The sequence below is a fragment of the Solanum verrucosum genome, unplaced genomic scaffold (genome assembly GCF_900185275.1).
Source record: "Solanum verrucosum unplaced genomic scaffold, falcon-dt-bn FXZP01000306.1, whole genome shotgun sequence".
NCBI classification, from domain to species: domain Eukaryota; kingdom Viridiplantae; phylum Streptophyta; class Magnoliopsida; order Solanales; family Solanaceae; genus Solanum; species Solanum verrucosum.
Window position 1 is genome coordinate 2,058,462 of NW_026020398.1, and position 14,843 is coordinate 2,073,304.

At 28.4% G+C, this 14,843-nt stretch overlaps 3 protein-coding genes across 3 annotated transcripts in view; all 3 read left to right on the forward strand.

The window, feature by feature from the left end:
• LOC125839527 (serine/threonine-protein kinase STY13) overlaps nt 1–14,843 on the forward strand; it is a 192,157-nt gene that overhangs the window by 152,713 nt on the left and 24,601 nt on the right. The gene's annotated exons all lie outside the window — the stretch shown is intronic.
• LOC125839524 (vicilin Jug r 2.0101-like) lies at nt 501–3,615 on the forward strand. The gene is made up of 7 exons (XM_049518510.1): nt 501–779; nt 1,406–1,789; nt 1,860–2,035; nt 2,148–2,228; nt 2,319–2,585; nt 2,682–3,012; nt 3,160–3,615. The coding sequence occupies exons 1-7, from the start codon at nt 527–529 to the stop codon at nt 3,366–3,368; spliced, it is 1,701 nt and encodes a 566-aa protein (XP_049374467.1). The 5' UTR covers nt 501–526; the 3' UTR covers nt 3,369–3,615.
• Nucleotides 4,718–7,766, forward strand: LOC125839529 (vicilin Car i 2.0101-like). The gene is made up of 6 exons (XM_049518517.1): nt 4,718–5,027; nt 5,562–5,737; nt 5,853–5,933; nt 6,591–6,848; nt 7,249–7,519; nt 7,678–7,766. Exons 1-6 carry the CDS (start codon nt 4,718–4,720, stop codon nt 7,764–7,766), a joined length of 1,185 nt encoding a protein of 394 aa, XP_049374474.1.

A 14,843-nucleotide genomic window follows, 5' to 3' on the forward strand; every position in this document is an offset into this window, starting at 1 on the left:
GATACCCCTTCGTCGGAAAATTACTTTATAATAGCGGGTCTGTCCTAACCCTGATCTCATTTTTTAAACTAAATCAATTAGTACAACAACAAACACCAACCATGCACCTTAATCAAAATAACACTATATTACCTACTAACCTTCTATTCTAATACATGTCCTCCATTCTCTCCGATCTAAATACTACCCTAATTCGCATATATTATTTCTATACAATAACTTTTTTTTTTAAAGAAGCTATAATCAAACAAAAGATTATTTAACTCCAATAAAATTTATAAGTATCATTTAGAATATTTCATACACTAAAATTTGTAACTCCACGTCATCAAGCCAGCTAATATAGCTAAGCCTTATCTTCTCACACTTCAACTTCACTCCATTTACCTCTCCACGTTTACTCTTCACTTCCAACACTTGTCAATTTGCATGCATGCATGCACTATTTCTTCCACTATAAATTCCCCCTCACTAAATCAACATTTCCTCACTTCTCATCACTACTACTACAACTTTTTCACTCACTATGGCAATTTTCACAAAACCAAAGCTTTTATTTATCTTCTTCTTGATCCTCTCTTTGGTCGTTGTATCTCAATGCTATGATCAAAACCCTAGGGGTGATCAAGACCCTCAGGAGAAACTCAGAGAGTGCCAACAACGTTGTGAGAGGCAACAACCAGGCCAACAGAAACAGTTGTGTAAACAACGTTGTGAACAGCAGTATAAGAAAGAGCAACAACAACAACATGAAAGGGAGACTGGTGAAGATGATCTAGGTAATGTTAGTTATAGTGCCTTTTTTTGTTTTAATTTATCTTGTCTTATTTTTTTTTAAAAAGTATTTTAATGTATCTGTATATATACTTTTTTATTAATTTTTTTAAAAAAACGTTTTCTTCAACGAATGATTTTTTTTTTAATCTCTATGTACATTGTATAATCTTTTTATATTGTTTTTTGTTCTTTTTTAGTGGTTATGTTGTCTCTTTGTTCTTTTTTAGTTGTTATGGTGTGCCCTTCTTTGAAAAAATTATAAATTGCAACCTTTTTTCCCATCAATATAATGAAAAATGTATAAAGAACTTTTATTTAATATTTTAGAATTAAATTTTAGCCGATAAAAAGTTATATGAAGAATATTATAAATTACAATTTTTTTCTTATCAACATAATGAAGAAAAATACATTTTTATAATTATTGATTCCTCAATTTCAAAATTTCCTTCTGTCTTGAAACTTAAGTCTCTTTCAAAACAAGGACCCTTCTATTTTTGGCGTAACACTTTAATTTCGACTTACTATATTACATCTTTTAAGTCCATAAAAGGATAATGTGATACATTTGACATCACTTAAATTTAGAATTAGAAAATTAAAGTCTTTATTTTTAATTTCGTAACAGGCAATCGTGGACCTGAGAAGAGATATAGAAAATTCCAAGAGTGCCAACGTAGGTGCCAGATTGAACAACAGGGCCAACAACTGCAAGAGTGTCAACAACGTTGTCAACAAGAGTACCAAAGAGAGAAAGGACAACAAGTTGAAACTAACCCAGAGTGGGAACAAGAAGAAAAATCGAATAATCCTTATTTATTCGAGTCTCAAAGGTTCAGGTCTCGATACAGAGCTAGTCATGGTGATTTCCGTATCCTCGAGAAATTCAATCAAAGATCTCAACTTCTAAAAGGAATCGAAAAATACCGTGTCTCCGTCCTCGAATTGGAGCCTCAGTCTTTCGTATTGCCTCATCACTGTGATGGTGAAGCCATATATGTTGTTGTTAAAGGTAATTTAGTCATGTTCATTTTCATAATGTTCTTAAGTGAAATGTTTATCTAAATTTCAACTTTTTACAGGACAAGGAATAATTAGTATAGCGGAACAAGATAACAAAAACTCCTTCAACTTGCAGAAGGGGGATGTAATCAGGGTGTTTGCTGGTTCAAATGTCTACATGCTCAACAAAGATAACAACGAAAAGTTGTTTGTTTACGTGCTCGCCAAGTCCGTCAATGCCCCTGGAAATTTGCAGGTAACGAATATTTTCTTTGAATCATAATACTACAACTAGTAGTAGTAATATGATGTTGTTGTTGGTAGAAGTTATCGATCGGATACTAAAATGTGTTTTGTCTTGAATTCAGCAATACTTTAGTGCCGGAGGTCAAAATCCGGAGACCTTCTACAAAGCATTCAGCAGCGATATCCTGGAGAGTGCTTTCAATGTGAGCTTCCTTTTAACTAATTATTATTACATTGGGTCTTCTTTTTTTATACATATATATTTAGTGTTCTTAATTAATTGTTTTGATTAGAACCCAAGGGACAAGTTAGAGAGGCTATTTGGACAACACAAGGAGGGGATAATAATCAAAGCTAGTGAAGAGCAAATTAGAGCTATAAGCGAACACGCCTCACGCTCCACTCAGCAAACTAAAGGTAGAACACAAGGACCTTTCAATTTGCTGAAGGAACGCCCATTATTCGAAAGCAAATTTGGACAGTTCTTTGAAGCATGTCCCGAAAGATTTGAGCAGTTGAGGGACTTGGATGCTGCTGTTGGTTTCATGAACATTAACCAAGTAAGCCTCGCCTCTTTGATATCTCAAGCCTTTTTGCAAAATTTATACTGTTGGTGTATATAAGTTGAGTTGAAAAACTCGGAAATGTTATTGTAGGGTGGAATGGTGCTACCATACTACAACACAAAATCTACAAAGTTGGTTATGGTTGTAGAAGGAAACGCTCGGTTTGAAATGGCATGTCCTCATCTTGGTAGACAAGGCCAAAGCCCATGGTCTCGTGGACAAGGAAGAGAGCAAGAACAAGAACAAGAACAAGAAGAAGGAGAAGTCCGTTACCAGAAAATCCGCGGTAATCTAAACGTTGGTGATGTTTTGGTAATCCCAGCAGACCATCCGATCACCTTTGTAGCAACCGGAAACTCAAATGTGAAGATAGTTGGTTTTGGAGTCGATGCTCAGAACAGCAAAAAGAACTTCCTTGCAGGTATACTTTCTAGTTTTTCAATTTTGTCATTTAGAGCTGAAATATCTCTGACTCACATATATCCTACTAGTTCCTTGTGTTGCAAGACAATTCCTAATTTGTTAGTAAATTTTTTAAATGACCTGATAATGTGAACTTCCTCTTTAGGTAAACAAAGCATATGGAGAAACGTAGAGAGGGAAGCGAAAGAACTATCCTTCAGCATGCCCGGAAGGGAGGTAGAAGAGATATTGCAGAAGCAAGACCAGTCCTACTTTGTGGCAGGACCGGAGCATCGCCAGCAGAGGGAGAGGGGTGAAGAAGGAAGGAGGGGACAAGATCAATATTTGTCTTCAATTTTGGACTTTGTTTTCTAAATAAAATGTATGTTAATGGAAGAAATGCGCAATGCAGATATGCATTTGTGCCAAGTGAAGAGAGCTTTGTGAGTAAATAAGAAGAGGCTCCTAGTTTAAAGAGAAGTATGTACTCCTACTAATGTAACTCCTTAAAATAAATGTGGTCTAGGAGTTGTAGAGGGTTTTTGGACTCTCTTGTAGTATGTATGTTGTCGTGTGCACTGTAACTTTTGCATCATAAATAAAACTCCTTGCTCTGTTAACTCTTGTATTCCTCCTTTTTTGGTTGAGTAGTGATAATTCTAATTTATAATTTTAAAATTTGCTCTTTCATCGACTTAAATCAATCATCTTGAAAGTTTAAATGTGAGTGATGAATTCCTTTTTTCTTTTTTTTGGCGATTCGAATTCATGATTTTAAAAGTAAAGGTTTTTTCTGATTGTTTCAACTTCTTTTGCTTTTTTGCTGAATGTGAATGATGAATTCCTTTTTTTTTTTTTTTTTTTTGTAGTGATTTGAATTCACGATTTGATTTAAAAGTGGAGGTGAATAATGTTTACTATCTGAACAAATATTTATTTTACTCTTTGAATCTACCATCTTAAAGTCCTCTCTTGTCGTCCAAACCATGTTTCTTTCACATTTGGTTTACAACTTCAAATAGTGAAAATCGATACTCCTTTCATTTTATATGTATGTATGCTAGTACTCTTTACATATGCCACTTTTTTTCCCGGGTCTCTTACAATTAGATTGATACTTATATTTGATTATTTTTTTTTGTAGATTTTAAACTTTTCAGTTTGCATCTAATGAAGTTCTCTTAATTGAGAGCAATTAGAACTATCAACTATATATATATATATATATCTATATCATGTTAAAACTTTACATAAAACTCCAAAAGCCAAATTTCATCTTGAGTCATCATGTGATACAAAGAACAAAACGAAGAGGACAGCAATCGGCAAAAGCATCGTGATTTTGTGTAAAGTTGTTAACATGTTTAGCCTTGTCCTTTACAAAGTTTTCGAATAACAGATAAATTAATATCTTAATGATTTTCTAACTATGCATACAAATCGATAGTACACTTTAAAATCGAATCGAACCCACCAGATAAATTTGTCCTTTTCACCATACTCCATGTGACATTCATGTGCAGGCAGCTATTATTATCACACTTGCACTTTCATTAGTGTTCTCAATTCAACACTTGTCAACTTGCATGCAAACTTTCAAACTGACCATCTTCAAATTCCCTCATTTAAATTTCCCACGCAAAATCAAAATAATTCTCTTCAATCCCCATCAAAAATAGAGAAATAAAGTTTCCATCACAAGTTCAAATAGTTATATTTTAACTATGGCAATTTTCACTAAATTACCAAAGCTTTTATTTGTCTTCTTCTTCTTGTTGATCCTCATCTCTATGTTTATTGCTTGTCAATGTGAATGTGATCATGAAAAAGAGAACAACAATCCTTACTTATTTGAATCACATATGTTTAAATCTCGATTCAAATCAAAACATGGTGAATTTCGAGTCCTCAATAAATTCACTCAACTTCTTCGAGGAATCGAAAATTACAGAGTTGGAGTACTTGAATTTGAACCTCTTTCTTTCATGCTTCCTCATCACTTTGATGCTCAACTCTTACTTCTTATTGTTAGAGGTACGTCCATTTTCTTTGTTTTCATTTATGTGATATTGTTTGAATGATCAATACGAAATTTAACATTACAACTTTTTGTTTAGAAATAAATTTTTTTAAAGCTTGTTACAGACTTTGTATGGAATAAATTTTTTAAACTTTTGATGCATAAACATGCCTTCAACGGACATATATGTCCTCCAAGCACAAGTAAATACTTAAATTTGTATAAAATTGAATAAGTAGACACATATGACGCACATAAGACACAAAATTGTCATGTATGACACCAAATAAGACGAATATGTCTATTTGTTCAATTTTATACAAGTTTAAGTGTTTACTTGCAACATACTCAAAGTTGAAGGGCATAGTCGCATAGATGTCAGCTGAAACCAAGTTAATATCATATTTATGTGATTATAAAAACTTAAATGAAAAGTATAAATTAAATTGTTTTCAAATTTAGAAGCCTCTTTTGTAGACAGGCTAAAAGAGAAATCATGTGACATAAATCGAAACAAGAAAGAGTCATTTTTTTCCTGGTTCTTACAGGGAGAGGAAGTGTAAGTATAGCAGAAGAAGATGAGAAGAACTCCTTCAACTTAGAGCATGGAGATGTAATCAGTGTTTCTGCAGGTTCAACAATCTACTTCACCAACACAGATAACAAAGAAAAGTTCTCGGTTTACGTGCTAGCCAAGGCCGTTAACGTTCCTGGCAAGTTTCAGGTAATTATAGGCGTATTCAGAATTTGAATTTTGTGAATTATATTTTTAAAATGTTTTTAGAATTAACTCATTATATTTTTAAAGTTACGAGTTCATATCCATCATATTTATTCAGGAATTCTTTAGTGCTGGAAGTGAAAATCAAGAAACCTTCTACAGAGCATTCAGCAACGATATCCTGGAAACTGCTTTCAATGTGAGCTTCGTTAGAGATATATAAGCATTGAAAACACTTCTGAACTTGGCGTGAATTATTAGTTTCACTCCTGAACTATTAATAGTCACTACATAAAAAATGATCATTAGCGGTAATTAATTCTTAAATGCCGCTAAATATATATTTTTAGCGGCAATTAACATTCTTTGTATATGTCTCTAAAGCCTTTAGCGACATTGATTCTAATGACACTTAACTAATGCCGGTAAAGACTTTAGCATTCTTTATTAATATCAATATTTGTTGCCGCTAAAAGTTGTTTTTGTTGTAGTGAATCTTAAAAACACAGGTCTATTTGACTAACTGAAGTCAAATACATCCCGATCTGCCATATGGCATATCAAGTGTTCTCAAACTCTTGTAGGAGATCGAGCTGAGACTCATAATAAAAAGTCGAGAGAAGTATTGAAAACACCCCTAAACTTGACAAGAATTTAAGAGTGTATTTCACTCATATGGCAAAATCAAGTGTGTATTTAAGTTCAGTTAGTTCAATAGAATGATGTTTTTAAGACCGTCAATAATTCGGAAACAAAACTAATAATTTACGTCAAGTTTAAAATAGATGTTTTCAATATGTTTCTCTCCTTTTTATGTTGGTTAAAATGCTCACTTTTTCTTTATTATTTTCATTAGACTCCAAGGAACAGGTTAGAGAGGCTATTTGGACAACAAAAACAGGGGATAATAATCAAAGCCAGTGAAGAGAAAATTCGAGCTATTAGCCAACCCGGCTCGCGCTCCATTAGAGGTGAAACGCGAGGTCCTGTCAATGTATTGAACCAACGCCCATTAATTGGTAATAGATTTGGACAATACTTTGAAGCAGCCCCAGAGAGATTCGAACACTTGAGGGATTTGGATGTTGCTGTTGGTATCATGAACATCAACCAAGTAAGCCACTTAATTTGGCCCCGGTCACCTCTGTTTCAATTTACGTGACATAGTTTGGTCTTAAACAAGTCATATAACATTTGTGTGGCTCATTTATGTGGCTACGATTAGTGTAGCTCTAAAAGCTTCTCATTCAGGTAAAACTCATAGGTTTAACTTTCAAATATAGGAATGTGTTAATACATTTCAAAACGAACTAATAACAAAATGATGTCACATAAACTGAAGCAAATTGAACACTAAAAAAAAACAAAATCTTGATATATCTTGATTGTTATGGTTTTGACATTTAAAATAGAAACTTAAATGGAGCTATGTGCATGGTACGTAAGGATTTATATAGCTGAACCTAACTTCTTTGTAATGACGGGGATAATAGTACTGTACATTAATTTTTCAGGGTGGAATGATATTACCAGTCTACAATACAAGGACTACATGGTTGGTAATGGTTGCACAAGGGAATGGGCGGTTCGAAATGGTTAGTAGCCAAAGCCAGGAGAGACGAGGCCATAACTACCAAAAGGCGGTCCGAGGTTGTCTATCAGTTGGTGATTTTTTTGTAATTCCGGCAGGATATCCTATAACAGTTATAGCCAACGGCGATTCTAATCTCAGAATGGTTGGTTTTGGAATCAATGGTCATAACAACATGTTAAACTTCCTTGCAGGTATGTTACTAGTTTCCTCGTTTGTTCACCGAAGTCACTAAACTATTTTTTGTAACACAAAGTCAATCAACTTTGTCCTAGTATCACGTAAAAGGGAATTGCAAATATTTATGTATACTATCAGTACGTAGAAATTAAACTATCAATTGTTTTATAAGGTCAAGAAAGCATATGGAGAAATGTAAACAGAGAAGCAAAAGAGTTGTCATTCAATATGCCAGCAAGGGAGGTTGAAGAAATATTATAGAATCAAGATGAATCATATTTTGTGGCAGCACCAAAGGAAGAAGGAAAAAAAGGGGACAACAATATGAGTCTTCAATTTTGGACTTAGTTTTCTAAGTTGTATCATATGCTATGTGAAGAGTACCACTGGTACCTAAAATAAAGTTTGTGTCTTCTGTGTGGGTGTGGCTGTAATGTAATGTAACTTCTGTAACATAAATAAACTTCACTCTGTTTGGGTGATTGTTACTTATTGTTTTTGTATTATATTGTAATGTTTTAATGAATATAGTATTTGAATAGATTGTATCTTTTTGTGTCATTACATAATGTCACAACATAACAACTTGAAGAATAAACCTTCGAGAAAAGTAGGGTACGGGGTTGACACTACAATAAAGACACCTTTTAGCGGTAATAAATATACATATTAACAAAGAGTGTTACAACATTTACCGGTATTAGTTAATTGCCATTTGGATTCAATGTCGCTAAAGGCTTTAGGGACATATACAAAGAGTGTTAATTGCCGCTAAAAACATATATTTTGTGGCAATTAAGCTATTGCCGTTAATTAATTGCCGCTAAAAATCATTTTTAATGCAGTGTGACTACTATAAAAATGTGAGATGAAGAATAAAATAAGATTATTAACTACTTCCTCCTTTCCATATTAGTCCATCCGTTTATTTTTACATGTCGTTGTTTGACTCGACACACCTATTAAGAAAAAAATTATTGATATAAGTATTTTACCAAACTATCCTTATTAAATGATGTTTAATATTACGTGTTGAAAAATGATTTGGAGAATAAGTATTTAATGTTGAAGGTAAAACATGAAAAAAAAATTATAATAGTCTTTTCTTGATACGTCAAGAATGACAAGTAAAAATGAAAATCTATCTTAGAAAAAATGACAAGTAAAAATGAACGGAGGGAGTAACTTAATTTGTGAGGTAATGACACCTATTAAGAAAAACATTTAAGGACATAATTTTAAACCATATTTTTCACTATTGACCTTTGTGAAATAACTTTGTAAATAATGCAATATACTTCTAAAAAATATAAAACTTCATTAAAGAAAATGGCAAATATGAAAAAACGGAAGTTGGTTGGAACAAAATTTCTATAAAAAGAAAAGCGGGTATTCATAATACTTTTGGGTCGAGAGGAGGCAAATGCTTGCAAAATAGATACAATGTTTGCTCCGATTGAAGCTTCTCTTTTCTGCTCTTAAGATTAGTCTCTTAATTATTGGTACATTTTAATTTTAATTCTTATAATATTTGACTAAGTCCCTTTGAATTAGTTTATTTTTAGGTGTTTTTGACTTTTAAACACTTTTAAAATTTTGAAGATGCTTAGAAAGGTTAAAAAGTGTTTTTAAATGCTCACTTTTGGGTTAAAAGAGTTTTAAAATAAGGCAAAGCTAAAAGTAGAGTATCATCTACTTATGACTTTTAATTTTTGATGAAAAAAGACGCTAAAAACATGTAATCTTCAATTAATTAAATATACAATTTTAATTCCTTTGCTTGTTAATATTCACAAATTTACCATAATTATTAATCATTTCAAGCTTAATTATTTGTTATGTTAAGCATGTAATATATATTACTTCATATTTGACGGTAATATACATATTTCTAAAAGGACATACTTAATTCTTTTATAAAAGAACTAATTAAACACACAATTGAAGGTTAAATTATACTTGATCAAATATCAGATGGACCAAAATTATAATATACCTACAAATTAGGGGAAAATGGCATAATCTCTATAAAAAAAAGGTTGCTCATTTTCTACAGAGATTAAAGAACTTTAACCAAAAACAAGGGACTAATTGATGTTCACTTGTTTATATTATAGTCAATTTTCATTAATGCTAATTGTAAAACTTAACACAAAAGTCAAATTGGAAAAGCAACATTAATGACAATATATCCCCTATTATTCATACTACTTACTAGTACTAGTACTAGATATGGGACCCCGTGCCGGTATATGTTACTGTTTCTGCTTTAATTTATGTGGTACATATGAAATTTGAAGTTAATCAATTTTTTAGTATGTTTTTATATATTTTAAGTTGCTAATTATTTTTATTTAGAGTATGTTTTACGTAAATATATTATAAATCACAACAATTAACAAGTTAATATAAAAAAAACTTATAAAAAATTCATTGACTTTTGAAATTTCATTTGTATCACATAAATCAGGACAAAGCGAGTAATATATATGAAAATTACATAAAACGTACTATAACTCACAATAATTAGCAACTTAAAATATCTATATATCTATATTTCTCCCAATTTATGCAGTATAGATGAAATTTTGAAAGTTAACAAAAACTTTTTATATGTTTTGAAATATTTTAAGCTATTAATTATTATGATTTATAATACTTTTTACATAAAAAATTTATTTATATAAAGTATAAAAGAAAAAATTTAGAAAAAGGAAACATAAATGTCAGCAGGAGTCCAATCTATGTTAATTTCTATGTTTTAATTATTGTAATACCGATTGAATTTGGAGAGCCAACTAAATTTTTTTAATAAATTTTAAGTTGTTAATTATTATAATTTATAATATTTTTATTAATTTTAAACCAATATATGTTTTTCTCTGTCTCAATTACATGAGACATATGGAATTCGGAGAGTCAACTAAAATTTTAAAATATGTTAAGTTGTTAATTATTATACCTTATAGTACTATTACGTGATTTTCAAATAAAATATGTAATTTTTTTTATTTCAATTTATATGTCATTGATATAATTACATATATTAAGTAATGAAGAATTAATGTGTAAATTATGTGACACCTATGAATTTTGGAGTGTAAATCAAATTAGTTATATGATTTAAAAAAAATAAAGCAGTTAATTATTACAATTTATAATACTTTTTATATATTTTTTAAATGATATATATATATATATATATATATATCTTTATGATATTGATATTAGTATTATAATAAATTAAATTTTATTATTTTAAATTTATGATCTCAATTGTCAGCTTATGCCACATTATAAAATGTTCCAAAGTAAATATCAGATTTACAAAAATGTCAATGCCAGCTAAAGTAATAAAATAACATCTAAGGACATGAACATATATATGTATATATAAAGCTGAATATTGACAATTTGATGTGACATCTCTCTATGACCAGTATTTCTATTCATCTTTTTTTTCCTTTTTTTGACATTTTATCTTTGTTTGTATTTTTTATTTGTATTTTAAAAAAAAGTATTTATGTCATACCCGATTAATTATGCCCTTTATAACATCCATTACACTAATATAGATTTAAGTAAATGAAAATGGAAAATGAAAAGATAAAAACTATTCATTTTTTATAACTGTTTATAATTATTTAGCCTATAAAAAAAAATAGTTGAGCATTTGTAACAAATAAGAACAAATTTCTTCACTTTGGCTCTTCTTCTTCTGACGATAATGATCAATATATGGTATCAACTTCTGTCGCTAAGATGTCCATCAAATTTCTAGGTCATGTGACTTTTTTAACAAAAGAGAAAGAGATAATATCTCATGATTCTTGTGAAGATATTGATGTAAAGAAAGAGATTATATAACAAAAAATTCTTTTCAAAATAAAAGACTTTTTGAAAAAATGTTTATTCCTCCTACAAGGAGAGAAAATTCATTGTGGTTGAGAAATTTATAAGAAGGCTGATTAGTGTTTCAAAGGGTAAGAAAAATTATTTGGAGAAAAAATCATTCTATTTATGGAATTCGTATCAAATTAGGAGGAGAACAAGCAAAAAATTATTTTGTGATTTGAAAAGAGAGAAAATTAGATATTATTTCTTTCAACCTCATTATTCTTCTAATTTCTTTCTTCCTTTATTTTGTCTTGATTTTTTGTATCTTTAATTAAAGTTTTTTTTTTCTTATTTATCTTTAATTAAAGTTTATATATATTTTCTTAAAAAAGAATTTAAAAAGATGATCATATTTAGTTCCTTTCTTCATCAATGCTATTAATCTCACAATTAGTGTTATTTATATTATTTTCTTAATTACTTTTTTTTCTTTCATTTAATTATTTATTTGAAGAAATTAGTTATTATAACTTTATAAGAATTACACATGTATTTTTACATAATTGATTTGTTATTTTTAAAATTTTTGGATCATTCTTCATCTTAAAGTTTCTATCTATATGTAATAATAAAGCTAAAATAGAAAATGTGGGGTGACACCTTCTTAGCAATAGATACTTATTTATTCTTATCAATGTTTCTGACATTTTTTGTTATTTTTTCCTTAAAATAATTGTTGCCTCGATTTTTAGTTTTAGTTTTATTTTTTTAGCATTTTCTAATTTTAAAAGACTGAAAAATTTATATTGAAAATTTACAAAATATAAAAACTGATTTGTTTAACTCCTATCATCATCAATATTATTATTAATTTGTTTTACTTCTTTTCTTAATCTTCATTTCATCATTAATGTAATTTATATCATTTTCTTAGATATATATATATATATATATATATATATATATATATATATATATATATATATATATCTAAGAAAATGATATATATATATTTGTGACATTTCTTAGAAGTTAGGATTACTATTTATTTAATTTTTAAAATTTTTGAATTCTTTTGTCATACTACATACAACATGTTTTATTATAATTACATTTAATATATTAATCAATATGTTGTACGAATGAAAAGAAAATTATCATTTCACAAAAACAAAGGTTAAAATATAATTTATTATGCTTAAGGAAAGATAAAATTATTATTCCAATATCCATAACCATATATAATACATTAAAAATTAATTGAAAAGTTGTAAATGGAAAAGGAATCACCATTTAAGGAATCATTATTTTTAAATTTTTGGATCATTTCTTCTTCTAAAAGTTTTTATCCATACGTAACAATAAAGTTAAAATAGAAAATGTAGTGACACCATTCTTACTAATAGATAAATTTATTTTTATCATTTTTTTTGACAATTTTGGTTATATTTTTCTTTAAAATAATTATTGCCTCGATTTTTTTTTTAACATTTATTTTTAATTTTAAAAGATTGGAAATTTTATGTTAAAAATTTTAATAATAGAAAAAATGATTTATTTAACTTTTATCATCATCAATACTACTAATTTTTTTGACGTTTTTTCTTAATCTTCATCTCATCATTAATGTTATTTATATAATTTTCTTAAATCACTTATTTTTTCTTTTTTAACTCTTTTATATATATAAAGTTGGATATGTAAATGATGATGTGACATTTCTTAGAAGCTAAGATTACTATTTATCTAATTTCTCCATTTTTTGAGTTCTTTTGTCATACTAAATACAATATGTTTTATTATAATTACATTCAATATAGTAAACAATATGTTCTAGGAATTAAAACAAAATTATCATTTCAGAAAAATAAATGTTGAATTATAATTTTATTATGATTAAGGAAAGATAAAGATATTATTTCAATATCCCATAACCACATTCAATACATTAGAAATTAATTGGATATAACTGTAAATGGAAAATGAATCACGATTTAAGGAAAATAAATGTTTGCAATACCATAATAATTAAGGAGAGAGTAAGATATTATTTTAATATCCTAATTCGGAACTTTTAATCTACTACTCAATTAAAAATAAAATGCATTTAATAACATTAAAAAGTTATTAGTTTAATATTTTTTCTCATTGTACTAATTCAATTCAATCAAACTTAATTTTAAAGATAAAATAACAACTTCATTTTAATTGTTATCAATATATTTCAAAAAATTATCGTGAAAAGGCTTTTCTTGCACCTTATTTTAATTTTCATATACTATTATTATTTTTTCTGTCATTTTTCAATGATTTTTTATTTCAATTTAAAATTTAATGTTTATTCTTAAAACTCTGATGGTACAAATTAAGGTGGAGTAGAATATAATAAATGATGATTCTTCTACTAAATAAGAAGATATAACGAAATTGAAAGGGTGAAGGTTTTTTTTTTTAAATGGATAGGAAATTTTATTAAGGTATCATTACGTCATTATTCAATATATTTTTAATATAAATTTCATTTGTTGATGCATTTGTTTAGTACTCCCTCTTTCCCTAATTACTTGTTCACTTTTCCTTTTATAGTTGTCTCTAATTACTTGTCCATTTTGACAAATCAAGAAAGAATATTTTTTTACCTATTATACCCTCAATTAAATGACTAATTACTTTGAAAAATTGCAGAACTTTTCATCTACTTCATAATTAATAGGGGTAAAATGATAAACTCACTATGTCATTAATTGATTTCTTAATAAATGTGTCAATTTAAAAGTGGACAAATAATTAGGGACAGAGGGAGTATTACAGTGTTATTTGACATTATGAGATATTTCTTAGACATTTAAGGAGAATGGTAGACCGAAATATACATTATATATTAAAGGATCAACTTCATGCAATGGAAGAATTTGTTATTAGCAAATATATTTTAACTTATTTGATAAAAAATATATTCTTCCTCATTTAATAGATGTAAAATTTGTGAAGCTTTATTTTTTTTCACAATCTTCATATTATTAAAACAAATAATAATATTACGATTAAACAACAGAGTAAATATAAAATTAATCAAAAATATTTAATTTAAATGATCGCGCGAAGTGCGGCCAAGTTCTCTAATTTAAAACAAAAAAGTAAAATTTAAATGGGTCTACTATAGAATTCCTAGAAATCCAACTTGAAAAATTATGTTATAAATGGAAAATAAAAAGTGAAATAAATTTAATTGAGAGTTATCCTTCGTCTGTCCCATTTTATGTGAGACTTTTTATTTCTCGAGAATCAAATAGTTTAAGTTTGACCATAAATTTGCGTATGATATCTTCAAAAAAAAATTTAAATTTGGAGAAATTAGATAAATAGTAATCTTAGTTTCTAAGAAATGTCACATCATCATTTACATATCCAACTTTTATATATATAAAAGAGTTAAAAAAGAAAAAATAAGTGATTTAAGAAAATTAGATAAATAACATTAATGATGAGATGAAGATTAAG

What these genes read in the sequence shown, in the direction of transcription:
- LOC125839524 (XM_049518510.1), top strand. Translation starts at nt 527, where the DNA reads ATGGCAATTTTCACAAAACCAAAGCTTTTATTTATCTTCTTCTTGATC. An exon ending in GACTGGTGAAGATGATCTAG is followed by an intron (nt 780 to 1,405) that starts GTAATGTTAGTT and finishes ATTTCGTAACAG; the next exon opens with GCAATCGTGGACCTGAGAAG. An exon ending in CAAAAAGAACTTCCTTGCAG is followed by an intron (nt 3,013 to 3,159) that starts GTATACTTTCTA and finishes CTTCCTCTTTAG; the next exon opens with GTAAACAAAGCATATGGAGA.
- LOC125839529 (XM_049518517.1), top strand. Translation starts at nt 4,718, where the DNA reads ATGGCAATTTTCACTAAATTACCAAAGCTTTTATTTGTCTTCTTCTTC. An exon ending in TCCTGGAAACTGCTTTCAAT is followed by an intron (nt 5,934 to 6,590) that starts GTGAGCTTCGTT and finishes TATTTTCATTAG; the next exon opens with ACTCCAAGGAACAGGTTAGA. An exon ending in GTATCATGAACATCAACCAA is followed by an intron (nt 6,849 to 7,248) that starts GTAAGCCACTTA and finishes TTAATTTTTCAG; the next exon opens with GGTGGAATGATATTACCAGT.